This window comes from Solea senegalensis, linkage group LG3 (assembly GCF_019176455.1).
Source record: "Solea senegalensis isolate Sse05_10M linkage group LG3, IFAPA_SoseM_1, whole genome shotgun sequence".
In the NCBI taxonomy this organism is placed as follows: Eukaryota; Metazoa; Chordata; class Actinopteri; order Pleuronectiformes; family Soleidae; genus Solea; species Solea senegalensis.
The window spans coordinates 16,154,947-16,176,916 of NC_058023.1; the positions used below are offsets into that span (position 1 = coordinate 16,154,947).

A 21,970-nucleotide genomic window follows, 5' to 3' on the forward strand; every position below is an offset into this window, starting at 1 on the left:
TTATTGGGGGCCGATATTTGGCATTTTGCCCATTATGGGCATTAGTATTTTATTTTAATGATTACCGATGTACATAAGTGTACTACTGTGGCTCCACTGCCATCTCTTACTCAGGGCCATTTGCTTTCTTGCCCCTTAAGCTCAAAATTTTTACTATGAATGCATATTGGTTCCAAATATCGGTATGGTATCGTTTTTGGCCCTGAAAAATCAGTATAAGTCAACATTGACCAGATAGATAGATAGATAGATAGATAGATAGATAGATAGATAGATAGATAAAGAAAACAACAAACTGATTCTTCCCATTGATGATGATCTAAGCTAATCTTTATTTTAACATGTTGATGAATTTGTGTTACTATTGTCCAAGGAGCTCATTAAGACCATGCCCTGTTGTAAGACAGATGGGAGATGCTCTGAACTCGAAATGCAAATTGCCAAAAAACAAATTAGGCCAAAATTTCGAACCAATGGCTCCATATGGCACCAATCTGCATCTGCTGCAGGAAATCAAGTGAGAAAAAAGAAAGCAGTTATTCCAGATTTAGTTTTCTTCTTCTTAAAATTATATATATATGTTTAATGATTTATTTTTCTTCTCTATCTCTCCCCAGCAGTTGTGTGTTCTCATCTCTACATGCAGTATGATTGTTATTGGACCTTTTCTAACTCCTTCAATTTCAAATTAAAATGATCTACCTTAAGCCAGCCAAATTAAAGTTGATTTATTTGAATAAGCCTTCATTACAGACCCCTCCCTGTGGACTTTATATTAAGTGATGCAATAAAGCCTCCACAACAGTCTCAGTGGCGTTATTGTGTTTTATAAAGCAGGTTGACCAAAATCACCAAAAAACATTTTGTTGTGTTGATGGTTCTTTTGTTGATTTTTTTTTAAAGCCAAAATGTATAGTTTGGTTTTGAATTGCTGTACGTGGGTGGTGTTCATTGTTGTGCTTTGATTTAGCAGGGGCGTTAAGCCAGAAGTTTAGTACAGAATCATCATCATCACATTTCTTCATCCAACCACAGAGGTTTTGGCGGGCTAGGGTTTGTTTATGCAGCGCGGTGCTGCTGTTTGTTTGGAGCATCACCGAGTGGAACGACAACATGGGGAAGCAGATTACATTATAATTTAGCTGCCCTCAATTGATTTATCTATTGTGTGTCTCAGAAGAGTTCCATCCACTTTGCTGTGAAAGTGACTGTTATGTTAATCAGGCAGAGATGAAATGGCAAACGATGCCGGAGTTTTAGCCTCTGCTTTTGTTGAAGAATTCCTCCCACAATCACGGAGTGTTTCACATGTAATGCAAGCGTGTCACTCATTCATGGTGAGCTGTCACTCTACTCATCCCACGATTCATAAATCCTGACGACCATGATTGGGCTTTCAAACATGTTTGTTGGTTCCAAATATTAACATGTTAATTAGATGAATTATCTGTACATATTTGTAATATTAATTCAAGGAAACTGTGAGTTGAAGGCGTTGCTGGAGGAACAAAGGCTGCAGGATGGAAAACATGACTTATGTTGGACTGGATTTGGACTGTTTTTTTTTTTGTTTTTTTTAGTTTCTGTGCTCACAGCCTGAACAGATCAACAGCAGCGTTCACTCACAAGGAATTGCTTTTTTTTCCCCTGAAAGAAACAGTCTGCTGTGAATCATGTGTCATTCTGAACATTTTTTCTGTGCTTCATTCTAAAATGAAAAGCTTCGTTACAGAAGGATAATGAACTCTTCTTAAAGTGTAAAGGTTTTTGAAAAGTTAAGCAGTTATTCAGATTAACAGTCTTTACCCCTCTGCTCATGACAATTTATATAGGACTGCAACCTTTCATTCATTGATTGGTTAATTAGGGTTCGAGCAACAAGGTTGCAAGAACCCTCTTGAAACTGGAAGGATTATTATTTAACTAATTTTATAATTGATTGATCAGTTTTATATATGTTTATATGTTTTCTTATTATTTTTTTTCATTTTCTTTGCTCAATATTAAAAAAATCATATATAGATATATATATATATACATATACATATAAGAGCTCTACGGCTAATTGTCTGAGGCACAGCTGCATTCAAAACAAATGTACTTTGCACTGTATATTTACCGTTTCACGAGGCTTAATCAATAATGCCCATGACTTATTTAGACATTTCCATTGATCCTTTTTTTGTAGATACTTACTGATCTGTGAGTAAACCTCATGTTTGTCTCTCTTTTTTTTCAACAGCTACCCTGCAGTCTGTGACTTTCTACAACACAATAACTTATTATCTATCATCCGGGCCCATGAAGCACAGGATGCTGGGTGAGTGTTTGAAATTCTTCGCCTTTTTCCCCATGAGTGATTCAGACCAGAGTATGAAATGAAAAGCTTCCCGTGTGTACTGGTTTTTTGAGAGCAGAGTCACAGAGAAGACGTGTAAATCCAAGAATATGAAACCAGCAAGAGGGATCAATTTGTCAGACTTGATGTGACTTGTGCAGATCTTGTCAACATCATTTATTTATTTGATTTTTTGTAATGATGAGAATTTTTCACAGTAACAGCGCGCCTCGGAAAGCCTCTTTGAAATGTGTGGTTTTAAAAACATGCAGGTGGGTGGATGTGTCGAGCTGATCTCCCTCTAAGTGAGGTTGAGGTGGTGGGAGGCTCAGCGTGCAGTTGTTTACCGTTGCACTCCCACTACCTGGTCACATGGGACACTTGGCCATGTCTCAAATGAGGTTGCTGTCCCAAACCGACCACTGCAGTCCACGAATGTTATAATGATGTTTAGTTTTAGTTTTATTTTTCTCAACATCTGAGAATAAACAGTTGCTGCAAGATGTGGGGCAGAGAATAAATAACGCTAAAGAGTTAAGTGCCTAGTTTAACTTAGGCTTACTTTATTTACTGTGAGACCAAAGAAACAAAGTGTACGTAGAATGAAAGATTTGTGGGTAAAATGTCTAATCACAGTGTTTATGACGTATTTTGCAGAAACTGCAGAATATCAACTACTGTTTTACAGCTGGGGCTGGCCAATATATCAATATTATATCTATATCGTGACATGAGACATGGATTTTATGAAGTATCTTCCTAGACTTTTCCTGGTTTTAAAGGCTGTTGCATTGATAATCATCATATTTAGTATATTGCTTAAATTTGTGAAATACACTAAATTACATTCACTAATACATACATAGCGATACATTTAACGATTTCATTGTATGCACACGTAAATATCCTTCATTTAACTTTAAAAAAATAAAAATACATAAAGCAGGTATTATCTGAAGTAAAAAGGTCATAAGTGTATTTTAAGATAATGTAATACACACAGAAACAGTAGATATTGTATTTAAAGTGTATTGACTTGCGAAACAACCTATGTGCAGCTTTATGTCTTGTATATTTATCGGGATATGGCCTAGATTATTTATAAACCATATCGACCGGCCTTACAGACATATTGATTTAATTTATATTGTGATATACAGTATATCAATATCAAATGATATTAAAAAAATATTGCTCAGCCCTAAATTCAGCCTTTGCAATGTGTTAATGTCGTTACAAATCCAGATCCGTCTTTCAGCCGTAATAGCACAGTCAGGTTCGTATGTTCAGTTTGTTGGTTATCACGACTTCATCAGAGCACGTTTCACCTGTCACACAAGGATTTGCTCTCTGGAGGGTTGCCTCTCCCACCCTTGCTGATGCATCAGCTCATGGGACAAACACAGTGAAGACAGTGAAAACAAGACGCTCCAGGAAAAACACTCTCGTGGTTAATCATATCCTTGGGAGTGAACACCAGTGAGTAACCCATGATTAAATGTTGTAATGTTTACTAATTCTTGCTTCTCATTTGGACATTTTCCCCAGATATCGCATGTACAGAAAGAGTCAGACCACTGGCTTCCCATCCCTTATCACCATCTTCTCTGCACCCAACTATTTAGATGTCTACAACAACAAAGGTAAGACGATGAAGTCATCCGTCGTTATTAATCTACAGTGGTTTACCACAGTATCACAGCCACACGTTGCCCTCACATCACCGTCACATTCACAGATACTGGTTCTGAGCTGTTGATCTCTGGTCTCAGGCAAAATATTATTACCTCCCAAAATGCCTTTTTCATTTCATGCAAGGAAAATTATATTAATAGCGTTGTGTGTGTGTTTCACGTATTACTCATGTTGTCGGGACCTAAATCTGTTTAACAGATATAAATGATAACATTTTTAGCTAAAGGCATGTTGCATGGTTAAGATGAGGTTAGTAAATCAATATATTTTCCTCTGAAGTCACAGAAACCAGACTCTGTGTGGGTGTGTTGTTTTTGTACGTGCATCTTTGTGAGGACCAAAAGACATATTATCCCTAGAGAGAGTGAGTACATTGTGTCTGGTCCTCACATCTTAAAAGGGCATTTTGGGGATGAAGACCTGGTTCTTGGATTAGGGAATTCATTATGTCTTCGAGTGTCTTCAGTTAGAATGCTGTGTGTTTTGTGTATAGTTTATATTTTAAAAAAAAAATGATAATGGCTGATGAGGCCTTTCTTCATTTTTCAGTGTGTTAACAGTAGTTGGCATCACTGTAGTCATCACACTGAAGAGAGTGTGTAGCTCATTGGTATTCCACTGAAGATCTGCTCTACCCAATACCCATAATACAAAGTATAAAACTGACTGGAGTCGGTGTAATGCGGGGAGTGTCTGATCTTCTGTGAGATGAAATGGCTTGCTGCCACCACTTCACTTGGCACCCGGTGATGCCCTATGCTGCACTACAGTGCCCACAAAACAAGATAGGCTGGGCTATGAGCTGTGAGTCAGCACTTTTCCCCCCTCGAGAACAGACAGTATCTGCTGTGGCTGTGGGGGCATGTTTGGTTGTTTTTTTGTTTTTTTTTAATTCCTCTCATGATGAAATGCCATAATGGAGCTTTATACTGCAGTGCTGCTGGTGTGAGCACATTATGCAAGTAAGCCAGGGCCATCTTTTTGTTCTGCAGTGGTCCATTTGCAGGTGTGTTTTCATCGATCTGAGACGAGGTGGCATGTGTTTGCTCCTTTTTCCTGCGAGCTGCTGTCACACCCTCCCCACTTGTGCAGTAAAGATAGTCAAGAAACAGAGAGCCGGCCGGTGTGTTCTCATTTGGTTCGCTGTTTATTATTAGGACCCCATTTGTTCCATGCCAACTAATCTTTCAAGGTCTTGCCGTCAACACAGAACAATACAAACAAACAAACAAACAAAGCGGTGTCATATGCATATTGGTTTTAGTTTTGGCAAGCAGTTGCCTGGGAAATCTGCTGCAACCTGTTGCACTGCAGTCAATAAAATGCCTTCCAGAGCAGGAGGAAAAAAGATTAATATGTTTGTTTTTAAGAACTGAGTTCATTAATCACACGCTTGCGTTTTACCGTATGGCAGCTGTAGTTCTCTCATTACTGCCTGCTTAAAATGAAAACATCATCTATTGCTGTGTTTCCATTATGGTACAGTTCAGTTTGGTACAGTATGGTACCGTTTGTAATGGTAAAGCCCAGGGGCAGGCTTGCGTTTTGACCTTCTATAAACTTCTATATAGAAGGTGGGGTGTGGGCTGTGTCCGATGGTGTGACGTCGTACTGGTGTGACGTCAATGAACGACATCAAACGCGACACAACAGAATAGGGCAGTGAGGACAACATGTACATGTACATGAGGGAGACTCAGCTATCTCATAAATACCTGTGTACAAACAGACAGCGCCGGGCCCTCATCTGGGCTGTGTTCTCGTCCACGGGTAATAATGTAAATAAAAGAGAGCCACACTCGATCCCAATTAAGTTGGCAGACTTGTGTTTCTATCATATAATATAAGAAATGAAGCAGTGACAAACGGCTACTACATTATTACATTTTATATAAAGAACGGAGAGTCAGAGCGCTCGGAGTGGTGTTTATTTCATCCCGCGTTACTAACTGACTGCTGCATGTGACGTTTTGTGAAAAAGTTTTTTGGCACTTTGTCTCAACAAGCTTAGTATGAGAATAGACCGCGGGCGTTGAAGAAGCACAGATTCACAAACAGCTACTGTCATGGGTGGAGCCGGTCTAGCTCCACCCTCACTGCACTGTACCATTTTATTGGGGGTAGGGTGCCAAAGAAAAGAACAGTTTGGGTCATTTTAATGTACCATCAAACCGTTCCACTCGATCTAAACAAACACACACACAGCTAACCAATAGAGGCCTATCAGTCCTGTTGATGCTCTTCTAATCAGTCATGTGGGTGGGGTTCACTGGTAGAAGCAAAGCCTCTGTAATGAATTGTTCTGCTCTCAGCTTCTTGCCTGAGCTCAGAGCCCACTGAGCATGCAGCCCTGTGATTGATGGCCAGTCGAGTGGGCACATATATTTCAAAAAAGGAGGGAGGAGACATCAGCAGGTCCCATCAATCTGGTTCTGGGAGTTGGCCAGATGAACCAATCGGATCTCTCCACATGAGGAGGAGAAAAAAACTGTATCTCCTCTCAGACTTGAGGGGGGGGCGTAGGATATCAAAAAGGCAATCCTCCTTCACTTCAATAAAATTGAACTTGTAGCTGAGTCAGGATAATCCACCCCATGGTTCAAGATGCCACTCATCCCTCCCCTTTCTTTCTGTCGACTGTTGGTTTTGCTGTAAGCGTCAGGCGCTGACCAGCTGTCCATCACAGCTCTGACCCCTGCACCCCCCTCAGTGAAATCAGAAAAGAGGCACACTTGTGTGGTTGGCATTAAATGAAAACGCCACAGCAGTGATTTAGCAGTTTGCACTGTTTGAGCTTTCACCATTTCAAATCCTTAAGTAACTGCAGTGGAGAGAGGGGCGGGAGGGGTTTGGCCATTTGGCAGTTGTTCACTTTGGAGATTGCTTTCAATTTTGTATTAATGGAATATTTTTCTGCTGCATCATTATTGACTGGTCCAAGCCAGCAGCCTTAGTCTTAATGGTTATGGTGCTGGAATGGACTGAAAGTGGAATCACTTTGAAGTTTCCAGTGCTGCTGATGCTTTATTTTTTAACTTCACCTCAAAAGCAGTAATTAGATGATTTAGGTCCATCGCACACCTGCTTAATCTTAGAATGACAGTTTCAGAAGGAGGAATGGGGGTAAAGTCATGGATTCATCGGTTTGAGTATGTTTTAATTATTAAAACGGGTTATCTGATCTTTCAGCTTCTTAAATGTGACAATATTATGTGCTCCTTGCTGAATAGTTTTGGTTTTGATCAACACATTCATTGATTATGAAAATAACCGTTAGTCGCAGCCTGATTGCTGTCATGTGGTGATTTGGTAGGTAGTAGAGATGGGATGATTTGACAAGATGAGAAATTAAGTGGTATGACTGGTTCTTGGGCCTGCTTCCACTGGACTGAACAGCAGGATGGACGTTAGGGCAGTGATGACACCGGCACAGCAGGGAATTAATTTTTTCCCCCTTGTTGTGGATGCCAGTGAGAAGACTATCTCTGATTACAGATGCTCACCCATCTGTTACTACTCTCTGGATATTACTGGGCTTCCTTTCAGTGTTCTGTAAACATGGGCAACTAAAATAACGCATCAAATAGGAAAAAAAAAAAGATGAACTGTTATGGAACAAAAGGAGCACAGAGGTATTATCATTAACATGGACAAAAAAGTAAGAGTAAAACCAGAAGGGCAGTACATTTGATCCTAATAGGCTGCACCAGAATATTATATTCAATAGTGTCACTAATGGAGCTTTTCCATGATACAGTTCTCGTACCACTTGGCTCGACTCGACTCAACTTTCTTAAACGGATCAAGGTGTATTTTTGTGGACAGCAGCCATGTATGCTTGCTGTAGCACTCTTACTGTTTTTTTTGAAAATGCCGTGTTTGATTCTTGTGTCGGACGTGGACTCTTCCAGTGATGACACTCTGACTCATCGGCGGCCGCCAGTTTGTTGACGTCACATTTTAGTATCGGCTCAGCTCGTTTGGAACCTTGCCAGAGCAGGTACCAAAACAAGCACCAGGGACCAGGTACTGTCCCTAATGGAAAAGCAAAAAAAAAAAAGTCGAACGGAGTGGCGCTAGAACTGTAAAATGGAAACGCGCCATAAGATCTAACATCGCAAGTATAGAGACTAAACCAATATCTGAGGCCGAGAGAAGGTCGTTGGTAACTAGTGCTGTTTCCATGCTGTGATTTAAAGAGGAAAACAAATGACCATGGGACGTGAAAAAGGGCAAGCAAGTGCAGACTGAGTGAGATTTTCATTTCCACATTCTTCATCGATTGAGGAAGACAGGAATCTGATTACATTACAATCATTTCCTATCATACAGTGTGTTAAACTGCCAGTTGCATTAGTTGATTGTTTTGGACATTATGACAGTGAATGGGGCACATCAAAAGGACTGCTCCTCTGTATTCTTGTCTGTTTATTTTGCTGCAAGGGGGAGAGATCAGTGGCAGAGCAGGGATGATGCTCCTTTATTGTACCTTCATTTGTAAATACTCAATAAAACTTTGATTTAAAAGAAAAAGGAGAGCACCATGCTGCTGTAAATGGTATGTCGCTGTAGACGGACGTCCAATCTTCCGTGAAATTACACGGACAACATTCGCAACTGTCTTCTGTTGGGTGTTTTCTGCCATTTGCCTTATTGTCACAGTCAGCGTACCTGAAAGTGCATCAGGTCAACATTTTTGGAGTGTATCCATGTGAGAATATAGTGGACTGATTTATAAACCATTGCAAGGGTGGCACTCATTCCCCTATATGTCTGACATCAAATGGAAGTATGAACAGGTGTCAACATCTGCAGTGGAATAAACTCAAACAGAGAAATATAGTCAGCATGAAGCATCAGAGCAGGACAGTGGGAATCTCCCCCTGACCTTAAAGCAGATCTAACAGTCCTTGTTACCAGGGAAACTGGCTCAAGGCACTCCCTTATGAATAATTAATGAGCAGGCGTAGCCTGGCAATATCTGTGTTACCGTGGCAGCAGGCCTTGGCCTCAGCTACCCTGTTTAACGCCATCATTGGAGCAGCAGAGACATCTAGTGGCTGCCATGCAGTTTTTAAATTTAGCAGTCGGAGTTGAACAGAACTCACAGCTGGTTGCCACAAGGGCAGTGACCCGCTCTGCTCTGTGTGACAAATAACATTTGTATTAATGAGGGTTAAGGGAAGCAAAATTCTGCTCCTCTCTTGCCTTAATCTGAATTTTTTTTTCCTGTAATAATCTGAAAAAAGAACGTCTGAACTGCTTGCACCCAGAGCTCAACAAACATGATTTGTGTTGCTCGGCGTGTCTCTGTTCCTTTAAAGGGAATCTGATTTTGAAGGAGCGATGGCAGGGGAGGTGACCTTTCCAACCCACCCCCCACCCACCCTGCCTTTCTCCCTCTGGGATTCCATGACTGTATTCAATCAAGTGCCTTGACGGTGTTTATGCAGAATGTGATGTTTATGCAACGGCTGCCCACACGTACAATCGCTTTCATACACGCCGACACACACATGCATAAACACCTACGGTGCGATCTGAGTGAGTGTCAGAATAACAATGTTTTTTTGTTGGACGGAGTGTTTTGCTGATATTGATAATAATGCCACATTAATTCTACACTCTATGAAGGCTCCCCCTGCACTGTTTGTGTTGGAGGATGTGTGTCGGAGCCATGAAGAGGTGACAGCAGTGGAATGCAATGCTTTTTAATACTTAAGGGAGCACTTGAATTGTATAGTTACTGCTCTCTATGCATTACCATGCCTCATCGATTCCACACACAGTCTCACATATACACTGTGAGGCAAACCCTGGCCTGGCTGGATGTTCTCTGACCCATTTAATGTTGCGGCTGAAGTTATTCTAACTGCTCGGGATGCCAGATTTGATGACTTGCTATTCCTGATCCTGAAAGGGGCCGAGGCAGGAAAGTCCCCCACAGTGACCCAGCCGCGGTGTCCGCTTTCCGCGGATCACTGGGCCATCAGGCGGTCCTCATGTATGTGTGAGACTGGGGCCTCTATATACAGCAGGGATATATTTGGGTTTGGCGGCTCTCCTGATTTTCTCAACAACACCGGCGTTCACACTCTGCCTTAATCATGAGTGAGGTCACATGGGGGCATCCCGTGGTCACTATTTGGGAGGTGGTTTCCATGTTGGTGAGACCACCTGAGTGCATGTGATTATGTTAAGGTGTTGTAAAACATGAACTGATATCCACTTGATGTTACAAAGAGATATAAATACATGTAATGTCCATGTGTCGCACTGTGACTGTTTCATGTGTCATCTAAACACCAGCCAGTGCTGCTCTGTTGCTGCGGGGGTTTTTTTTTGAAAATTAGTTGCTTGTAAATTGATGCTTTACTGTTTCACAGCAGCTAAAAGCACCAGTCTTAACTGCTTCAATCCCTTGAAGTTCCTTTTTTTTAACAATTTTTAGAATCATTACAAACAGTGCAATGCAGTGACATTTAAATAACCAATTTAAAAAAGAGAATAAAAAGTGAATAAAAACAAACAAAAAAAGGTAAGTCCTGCCCTGACAAGATATAGAGTTCAGCAACAGCACATTCTTCAAGTGATCAAAAGATTCCAACAATTTGACATTAAAATGTTTCTGTTAAACCACGTGAAGAGATCTCATCTTCTCTAACTCCAAGATGGACATTGTATCACACAAACCAGGAGATTGGTGATGGGGCAACAGCGTATTTAGGCTATTAAAGAATATTATAAGTTACTCTGTATGAAATGTGTAAGTGTAGTGTCCTTCTAAATGCATAATATGTCATTTATGCTGCGAGGAGTCTCTTGATGAAAACAATAACAAAAGATCGAGCTGTCCATTTGAAAATTAGTTTTTTGTTTTAGGTTTTATGTTTTTTTTTTTATCATGTCGGCATTTTATCCACATGTTTGCATGAAAACAGCATTTTAGGGGCTCTTGTTTGTCTGTTTGTTAAAATAGTCTCAGAATGGGAAAATGCCACCCTCGCATTTTCGTGAAGAAAACCAACATGATACTTTGGGAAAATGATGATGTCATAATCTCATTCCCATATCGATATTTTAATTAACAAATTAAGGCACTCTAAATTAAAGGTTCCTGCCAGTTTCACTTGCCGGGCGTTGCTAAACTTGGACGAAGGTTTCCTGGTTAAAGAAGTGTTTTCAGTGGGATTATGGCGGAGAAAGCTACGTTAAGAGGTCCCACACCCACGTTCAATACATAGACTTTATGCACTTTGTTCTCTGTGTTATCGTCAGATATCATGACATATCGCTATATGATGATATTGTTACAATATATGGATTATCACTGAATAGATGTAACATGATATTATTGTTATCGTGGACCATGTATCTCATATCGTGACGTACCATGTGATTCCCACCCCTAGTTAGTCGTAGATCCAGTAATTTAAAGACAGACAATTAAAACAAAAGACAACAAATTGGCTAATTAGTGGTGCCAGGTATGTCCTTCCTCGTAAGGGGTTTGCCATGGCAGTTATTGCAGAGGTGATAAAATATGGATTTGTTATGAAAACATTTAGGTAGACTACTTAACTAAATATATAACATTAGTCTTGTCTTTATATTTTAATGCAAAAAAGATGTATTTTATTTAATAAATTACATATTATCTCTTAAACTGCACTCTTAAGTATGGTCACATATGCAACCTGACAGTATTGAAGTTTCCTTGTAAACATGTTTTATCTTCTTTATTGAACCCTCAAACAAAGGAAAGCTCTGGTTTTATGAGGTGTTCTGTGTTGGACTGTTTCATGGTTTGAGTTTTGTTTGATTTGTATTGTCACTGTGCAGTTGCCGGGCAACCACATAGGCTCTCCAGCAAGTCACTGGAAGCTGTAGCTGTTCTTCCCCGTTTCCAGTCCCTTAGCTGGCTTTTGCTTCTTATTAGGTGGACAAATGTGATGAGAAATGGTGTCAATCTTGGGCCAATAAGAAGAAAATGTGAAATGATACGACTGTGGATCAGTTTGCTTAATATATCAGAAAACAGGGTTACGTTGCCTTATGTTAACGTAAATCTATCGATAGGTCAGCAGTCCTTAGTCGCTCAGAACAGAAATCCTACCCTTCTCCCTTGAAGTTGGCAGATTTAAAAATTGATCATGAAGAAAACAAATTGTATGAATTAGGTGAAATCGAGAATGAGTAACACTTTCTTCTGTATTGTCCTCACTATGATGATCTAAGAACACCTTTACTGAATGGTATGCGTTCTCAAAAGTGCACTGATGACAACAGAATCGGATGGATGTTTGAGGTTAATCATACAAGTTGGTTACCTTTGTTTTTTTTAAGCATGGAAAAGTAAGGTTTGTTAGTTTATCGTTGTGCGTGATTTGTTTAAATAATGTGTATGTATATGTATATATATATATATATATATATATATATATATATATATATATATACACATATATATATATATATAGTGTAGAGTGTGTATATATATACATACCTCCTAATTCTAATATGGGTCAAATGCAGAGAAATTATTTCCCTAAAGGGATTAATAAAGTATAAGATTTAGATTTAGATTTAGATTTAGATTTAGATTTTAGATTTAGATACATTTTAGGCACACTATTTTTTTTGGTCAGCATTTCTTGATTAAATTGGCTGGAAAGGGGTTGTATAGCGATGATGATCGTTGTAAGCTTTGCCCATCATTGCCTTAGGTTCCTGTCTCTGCCCACTCCCTCCACTCCCACTCAACAGAAATTGATGTTTTTAACGTTAACTAATGAAAAGCACTGGGGCTGAAAGAGGCCAAATGCTGAGCTGTGTGTTTCTGTGATGTTAGTCATGTATCCAATCGTGTAAATGACAGACATGATTCACCAACTGGGGGCAGTAATCAATACAGAGAGGAAATGTACCAGCGTGGGTGAAAGTAGGATATAGATTTTGTTTTTCTCCGAAAATGTTGTTTGCCTTCCTGTTTGATGCATGTGCATTTTCAAGCCTTCATTTACATACATTGGCCAGTCATTTTGCCTAAACAGGAAGAGACTTTGACAAAGTCATTTTATTTGCTGCCATCACTTGGAATGTGACAACATCTTGACTTTTATCCCGGTTTCACTTTCGCTGTTGATTACAATCACAACTCCACCCTTCACAGTCTTTATTCATTTAATTTGTTATTGTAAAAAACATAGATAAAAAGCTTTCAACCACCAAGCACTCCCAGGAAACATTCAATCACGCAACTAAAGAGCAAAACGGCAGGTTTTATTTATTTCTTATCTTAATCTCATTTCCAGATCTGTTTTTCGATTGATTTCTCTCATACTCTTGGTTATTGGTAAGGTGGTGATAATACATGGTGTATAACTAAGTCCTTGGGAATTCTGATAAAGGATTTAACCTTAATTTGGTCTGATGAAGAGACCTGGTGAATGTCTCAGACTGTTACGAGAAGAAGGAAGAGATAGTCACCCAAGACGACTGTGATTCATTTTTTAATTAATTTAATATCATGAGCATTTTTATCAGTAAAGTAAAATTGGTGCCGGATGTCAGGACTGGGAGACATTTGAACTGTCTTTGTGTCTTTTTTTTCCCCAGCGGCAGTGCTGAAGTACGAGAACAACGTAATGAACATCCGACAGTTCAACTGCTCACCTCACCCTTACTGGCTGCCCAACTTCATGGATGTCTTCACCTGGTCCCTACCCTTTGTCGGTGAAAAGGGTGAGCAGCAGTAAAGCAAACATATGGAACAGTAGAGACAAACATGAGTTAGTTTGTAAGTCTGTCCCGGTCTCAAGAAATGTGAAAAATCCATTCATTTGGCTGTAGTATCAGATTTCTAAGTTATTTTTGTTTCCCAATGTCATGTGTCAAAAATCCATGTCACTTGATTTGATGCACTCCTTCCAGGAAGCCTGATTTAGGTGTGACCCTTAAGCACAAGCCCTTCCCAGCACTGTTGTACAGTCACTGCAGGCAACATGTGTGGATGTGTCATCCTGGTGAACCTGTGTCAGTCAGTCCATCAATTAGTCAATCAAACTTTATTTTTATTCAAGGCAATGCAGCTCAAAGTGCTTCACAGGAAACACATGACATATGGCATTTAAAACAGTAAGTTGCTCAGAACATGAGGTTGTAAAGGGTAAAAGAAAATTACAGTGTGTTTAGAGTTTGTGAATTAAAAAAAAGATTCCATGCAGAACAATGAGCGAGAAACATGACGCAAGATAATAATAATTAGCATAATAATTACCTGATGACTGGGAAAGGCAAATTCCAAGATCTCTGGCTCACCAAAGAAAATGACAAAGACTGACTTCCCCAAGATCCCAAGGACACTCACTTGGCCAAATGCAGAGCGTGCTGAAAATCAATAAAATGGGATTAAATAGGAGACCTCAACCAACTTTATAATAATTTTATTATAATAATAAATAAAAAGGATATAATTAAAAGGCTGCTACCTGAAGACATGAGGGTTCTTAACGGGTTCATACTTTCAAAGCACATCTGAAAGAAAGGTGGTTCCAAGGCCATTAAGAGCTTTAATAACTAAGTCTTAAATCGATCGATTTTAAACGAAACCGGAAGCCAGCATAATACAAGCATGAATTAATGTCTCTTTTAATATATGATGTATATGTCTGTCTAACTAAGGTGCCTAAAAATGCATGAAAAGCGTGTGAAAGAATCCAGAGGTGTTAACAAGGTGGAGTAGTACTACTTTTGCCTCCATATTTATCAGGCAACACAAACCAGGGAACTGCTGAGGTGACCAACATTGCTGCAGCCTCACTGAATGAATGAACACATTCGACGAACAAAGACAATGGATTACCAGCGCTGTATTTCCCTCAGTGGTGTTACAGCTCAATTCATTCATTCATTGTCTACTGTCTTATCCTCCACATGAGGGCCGTTGGTCGCTGGAGCTAATCCTAGGAAAAAGAAAAAACTTCCTATGTCTTGGTGCATCGTCTCCTTGGTTTACAGATTTTGGAGCTCGTTTGTACGATGGAGGCTCAAAGTTAAGTCGACAAAGACCAGTTTGACCTACTTCATTGCTCTGACTATCAGAGGACACAATAATGTGTTGCAGGGGCATCGTTATGACGCTGACTGTGAACAGCCCTCAACCTCACTGATACCCTGTGACAGAACATTTTCCCTCCACTCAAGAACACGCATATGTAAAGTGTAAAAAAATCTATGTTTGTTTATTGTTGTTTTTTTTCCCTTGCAGTGACTGAGATGCTTGTGAACGTACTGAGCATCTGCTCCAATGATGAGCTGACCACTGATGAGGAGCTGGATGGTAAGCGCAGCATAACTGTTCTCACTGCAGTGACTTCTGGCTCTGCTAGAGGGAGCCCTCTGCTAATAGTTGTCAGAGACACACATACATACACACACACACTGTCTGAATCACACATGCACAAATATCGTTCGATATTGATTATATCCCAAAATAAATCGAATCAATATTTTTGTAAGTCTGGGTTATACGGGTTATAAATAATATCTGGATATGTTTAGGCTTTATCCTGATATAGGAGCGATATGGGGATGTAAAGCTGCACACAAGTTGTTTCTGTGGACTCATGGAAAGATTTTTGTGCTTCTGAAAGGAGGGTGACAATATACTCTAAAATAGAATGATCTGTATTACATGATGTTAAAATGCACTTATTACCGTGTATTGCATTTCAGTTTTAATACTTGTTAATGTTAAATGAAGCATATTTATGTGTGCGAGAACCAATGAAATTGACTATAAATATGGTCAAATTCTGCTATAACACAAAGTAGGCTAAAAAAAAGTGCTATTAAGTTAATATATTTTCTGTGATTCCTTGTATTTTGAATATGTATTTCACAGACATATTCATTATAATAAATGTGATTATTTTCAATGCAGCAGCCTTTGAACCCAAGAAAAGTCATCACAGATACCCTGTCATGATATGACAGTATTCAAAATCTTAAGTCATGTTATAGATATAGTATCATTATATTGCCCAGCACTAATTTGAATATGGCAACATCGTTCTTTCTTGCTCATCCCCACAGGTTACATAGAAAGTCATACAGTAAACAGTAAATAAAGATGTTTACAAGATCCAGTCATCCCGACTTTAAAGCTCATCTACAATGAGTTTAACTCTGCCTGCCCCACTCCTTCCTGCCGAAAGGGAAATGATCTCACCAGTCCTTCCTCCTCCTCGCTCTCTCTCTTTATGTTAGTGATGCACATGGATTGATTGTGTAAACAGTATTCAGGGTTGCAGTGTGAGGATATCACCTGATTTCAACCTGAAATTAGAATCAGGGGGGGACATTCTAAGTTCCATGACAATAAATATAAATTAATGTGACCTCTATATATAAATATATAAAAAAGACAAAATTCATTGTTTTGAAATTACGTTTTGTCATTGTTTTAGAAAGACATTTAAATAACCAATAAAAAAAAAAAGAAATACATTGAATTTATGTGATTTAGACCACATGTGTCATACATCCAGCTCGCCATATTGTTGTATTCGGCCAACGGGATAATTTGTTATGTCTTTCCTGCTCCTCCATTGACACACTTATCAAGTCATCTCGACCGTAAAAAGGAATAAACAAATTATGATTTAATGTGGACTTCAGAGAGCCAGAACCAGAGGAGGGGTTACAAAGAGGGCTCAGACTCTCATTTGTATTTTGCTGCCTCTCTTTCAGCTTTATACCTCTCTTCTGAATTCCTGTTCTTTTGTGACTACCACGTATATAATTTAAAAACAGTGGTTTAATGTTGACACGTCTTTAATTTTTTATTTTTTTTTTTTTCTACGTAAAACAAAGTTTTTAATTTTGGCCCCATCTGTGGTTGAGTTTGACGCCCCTGATTTAGACAGTTGCACAATTCATACAATATTTAAGCAAATAATAAGCTGTCTTTTAGCTTTTAACATCATCACTTTCCACTGACTCTGGCTTGTTTCCTCTTTCTTCTTCTGTTTGGACTTTGGAGCCATCTCCACGTTTCATCTCCAAGTGTTTCTTTCATTTTCCCTGAGTTGACATTGGGATTGTTCTTCTCATCTGTCTCTCTCTCCTCGCTCAGTCTTCTTTTCTGTGCCCCATAATCATTTAACAATTATGGTTTTGTTACCCTGCTCTTTATCTGCTATTGTTTCCATGTCTTCAAGTGATATTTTAAACTCTCACTACTTTCTCACATGATTTCTTTTGCATCTTTTTTCTTTCTTTCTCTCTCTCTGTCTCTCATGCCATGATGTTGTCACTACCTTGGTTTACCTCATCTAATTTCTCTTTTCTATGTTTTCCAGATTTCTGTGTTCATGGCATCGCTTTTTTTTCTTTTCCTTTACACTTGTGCTTTGTTGCCTCTTATTTCACCATGCGCCACCCCTGTCACTGCCTCCTCTTTCATTCTACAGCCATCCACTGATCTCTCTGTCCTTTCTCTTCTCTTCTCTTCTCTTCTCTTCTCTTCTGGGGGTGTTTTCATGAGAAGGACAGCTAATATATCCCCCTAAAAAAGGTACAAACACTAGCCACACCGGTGTGTGCCGCAGTCGATTAGACTTTTGTCCAGTGCTTGTTCTCTGAACTAATGTCACTTGAAAAGCATCCTCTAACACTTCTACTCGGGCTACATCCTTACATTCATTTTAAGAAGAAGATGTTTTGGGTTTGTTTTTTTTTAAAATAAAAGCAATCTGCGTGTCAGCTCCATATCAGAAGTAATCTGCGTCTATACTAACACACCTAAAACTTTATACCACATGACCATTCCCATGCACTGGGCATGTGCATGCCAGTGTAAACAGGAAGCTGTTTCAGAAAGTATTACTAATGAGAAACAACGAGAGTGAGAATAACACGCTGAAACCATGACAAGCTGAAACTGAATGTTTCTGTCAGTCGAGTAGTGGCTGATAAGAACCAATCAGGAAGTAAAGACTGGTAACTTTAGTCCTTCCAGGAGTGTTTTTAGATTTCTCTAAAACGGTGGAGAAGGGCTGGACGATACCACCAAAAAATAGTATATTAGACAATCAGTTGGTAATTATTGCAAATGGTTTATTTAGGGATGGCAATAAACAGTTGACAATACGACGGTTTTTTATTGACATTTTTACAGTCAATAAAATATTTTACATGGGATTTGTTTTGGATTGTATTGTATGTTCCATTTTTATCCATCCAATATCTGATCCAGTGATTTCGACCACTGTTGGACTAATACTGACACTAAGTATCATATCGGCCCAGCTCTAATAATTTAGTTAATTGGGGTTCTAACCTTTTTTTATGGACAGAAAACACCAAACATTTCCCGCATTTGAGGTAACATATTCCAAAAAAAATTTCTTGTATGTCTAACACTTAGCAGAGTGCATAAACATCATATTAATATATTTAGTGAACCACTGCTATAGTCATTTTTATTTATATAGTCCAACATCTCAAACTCATTTTGCCTTAGGGATACGATTCACCGGGTACCTCATGATATGATACGCGATAGATCGTCCACAATCCCAATAATATCGTGAAACATTTTGTGGTAATGGAAAAATAGATCATTTATATGAGCGGCATGAGGAAACATGAAGTAGTGACAGCCAGTTTACTTTAGAGCCCCTTCATTTATGAATTAAAATATCGATATTTGCCTTGGTGTTTCCATACTTAAATTACACGAGGATGATATCTCACCAAATCGATCTTTTGTTTGCTTGCTCAAAGGGCTTCACAGACACCGACATACAGTAGGTGTCACATGAACATCAAATTACAGGATAACAAGAATAGAGTCCTATAGTTCACAGAAATATCAAATGAAGAAAGCTTCAACAAAGCTAAAAGATGTATGCGATCAGTGTTAAGGGCATGCATATTTTGTCGTCATAATAATAGTTTATTCAACAGACAGACATCAGACTGTCCTCTCTTCTCTTTACCCACACACCAACTTCATTTCCATCATCCATACTCTCACATTTTTCCATACTGGCTCCCCAGGGCCTGCAAAATGTTATTCTGCAAAAGGCTCTCATTTAAACAAAGTTTTCCATTCCAGTCCAGGAAAAATCCTGTTTGGGTCTCAGGAAGGAAAATGAATGTAGCGTGCGCTCATCATCAGACACGTCTGGGCAAGCAACAGGCTGTTTACAGATCATGTAACAAGGTTTAAAAAAGGACGACATGGGAAACCATCTGTGTCTAATTTTAAAGAATCGAATGTGAAACCTACTACTGGTACAATAACAATAATAATAATAATAATAATAATAATAATAATAATGATAATAATCATACACATAGCATGAATGCACTGACTGCTGAAAATGACTCAGTTGTTGTGATGTGTGGACAGACTATTTAGTTTAAACTGAACTTCAGGCTTTAATAACCACATTGTGTTTGCATCGTGGTCTTCTGATGCACTTTTGGATTAAACTAATCGAAGTGCAACAAACCTGAGAATAAAGAAAACACAGATACATTGCAGGACAGGACTTTGGCTTTTGAGTACACGTCTCACCCTCTGTGTGACCCTTTCAGGTGCCACTGCCTCTGCCCGTAAGGAGGTCATCCGCAACAAGATCCGTGCCATTGGGAAGATGGCCAGAGTATTCTCTGTGCTCAGGTGAGCTAACGTGAAGAAATCCCCTGTGTGCTGTGTAGTTTACCATCATCCTTCAACACTGTTGCATTTGCCAAACACATGATTCAATATTTAGAGATGCACTTGTGAGTATTTCATTTATTAACAATGGATCTAGAGATTTCATTACCCAAGTGTGATTACAAACTATTACTGTCCTAGTTACAGGGTCAGACTGAAGGACCGTTCTGTGCTTCCTAAAACTTTTCCTAAAATTCTATTCTGTTCTAAGTCTATTATTTGTGTGTCTTGTGTTGATGTAGTTGGTCAGTATTTCACTTATTAAATCAGAGTTAGACTCTCCAAAGCTCTCACCTCTGAATATTTGACTGTACGTTGACGGTGAAGTGATATTTATTTTTTCTTCCATCACAGAGAGGAGAGTGAGAGCGTGCTGACACTGAAGGGACTGACTCCGACAGGCATGCTGCCGTGTGGAGTGCTGGCTGGTGGCAAAGAAAAGCTGCAGAATGGTAAGAATGCCGCTATGTTCCCCTGAGACCCCTAGCTATGAACGCATTGTCTCACACACACACACACACTCACAAATTTAAGAAACCCGCTTTAACAGCAGCGATCTGAATAAAGTGTTAGCTCAGCATTTTGGGAAAACCTTATCTTCCCTTTCCCATCTCTGTTCATCCTGGGATTTTATATTGCAACCTCAGATTAAAACTGTAAATCTAAATATTTCTGACAGCATCAGACAGTATGTTTTCTATACTGTATATTCAGTTTAATACCACTTAGCAATAGCAGCTGCTCTATGCAGTTTGTCTTCCACTTCAGAATCAATTAGGTGATTTTCTTTCCTGAATAAATCACAAAACAATGTAGATCTTCATGCACAGCAGAATTTCTTTGTTCCTTTGTCCACTCAAATGTGTCTTGATGTCTGGCATTGATACACTGTCTTCCAGTCCCGTCTCTTTCTGTATACCACTGGTTTTTAATCTCAATTATTACCTGTATCTTTTTCTTTCTCCTTTCTCCCTAGAAACTGCAGGTATAATCGGTTGTGCAAGTATTCTGTTGATTTTATTGGTTCTTTTCTTTATGTTAAGACGAGTTTAGAGTTCAGTTCACCCTCTTATGTTGAACTCCAAACACTCCACCCAAATGAGTCTCAGCCAGCTGCTGTAGCGGGGAAGTAAAAGCTTTCTGGGGAAAGCTTTTACAAACACTTCAAATTCAGTCGCCCTCTTGACAGAAATGGACGCTTCTTTGTCCTAAATTGAGTGCTCATGAATCTGAGCAGTGCTCCGTCAGGACAGACGCAGGACTCTCTGTGATTCAAAGGATGAACTGGAATTGACACGGCCAACTGTGAATGAAAAGGGGGTCAGCTTGTCTGCCTTTCCATTCACAGAATGAAGCAGAAATCCAATTAATGTCCCTCTCCTCTCTCAGGTTCTCACAAAGCATCAGCTCGCACTTTAACGACCACACACGCCATTACACCACACACGTACGAGCCATTTTTAGCCTTTAAATGCCTATTAAATATCTATTAAAGCATTAAAAATGGTATAGTACACTGCAGTATAGTCATGGGAGGTCAAATAAAATGTTTTACAATCTCTGAACCTTTGGCACTGCACTTCACTTTAGTGGGGCTGTTCTAGATGCTATTGCTACTATTGTGCTACGTGTGCCCCAACATCACGGTGTGTTTCAGCTACGGCAAATTAAGATGCTGTGAGTCTTCATGTTTGGGCCACGACAAAAAAAAAGAAGAAATTGCGGGGGGGGTGGGTTTTCAGCTGCTTACACGTGTATATTTTCTGGTTTCTTAGCTTCATTTAATGAAAGAAATCATTAAGACTGAATCATTTTGGTTCATAAACATCATCATTTTCTGACATTTTATGGACCGAACAATCACTCGACTGAGTAAATAATCGTTAGTTTTAGCCCCAGTTTCCTTTCACATTCAAAAGCTGTTTACACAGATATCGATTGCACTCATCTGTCATTGACTGGTCCTGAGATTCTGTAACGTATGACTGTAGATGGTGCAGAGTTTTAGCAGTTAAGCCGTTCAGAAGCAGCTGAGAGTAAAGAGAACCCCACTGGAGGCAGAGTGATGTTCAGAGATTCCTGTTGCAACATTGGTAGAATCACATTGTTCCCTTCCATTAGTCAGACGCCAGTGTGCTTCTACTGTAATGTTGACTCCATTCATCATTCTGTTTCAACTCACACTGTTGCTTCCATGCCTTTTT

At 39.3% G+C, this 21,970-nt stretch overlaps 1 protein-coding gene across 7 annotated transcripts in view; it reads left to right on the top strand.

Moving 5' to 3' along the window:
* LOC122765879 (serine/threonine-protein phosphatase 2B catalytic subunit alpha isoform) overlaps positions 1-21,970 on the top strand; it is an 88,300-nt gene that overhangs the window by 59,237 nt on the left and 7,093 nt on the right. For 2 of the 7 annotated variants that reach the window (XM_044020342.1, XM_044020345.1), the window contains exons 7-14: positions 2,243-2,320; positions 3,887-3,981; positions 13,652-13,777; positions 15,303-15,374; positions 17,586-17,612; positions 19,643-19,727; positions 20,121-20,218; positions 20,743-20,751. In XM_044020342.1, coding sequence (XP_043876277.1) covers positions 2,243-2,320; positions 3,887-3,981; positions 13,652-13,777; positions 15,303-15,374; positions 17,586-17,612; positions 19,643-19,727; positions 20,121-20,218; positions 20,743-20,751 — 590 coding nt within the window. The remainder of the gene's footprint in view (positions 1-2,242; positions 2,321-3,886; positions 3,982-13,651; positions 13,778-15,302; positions 15,375-17,585; positions 17,613-19,642; positions 19,728-20,120; positions 20,219-20,742; positions 20,752-21,970) is intronic. The other 5 variants (XM_044020343.1, XM_044020347.1, XM_044020346.1 and 2 more) reach the window with 3 other exon arrangements.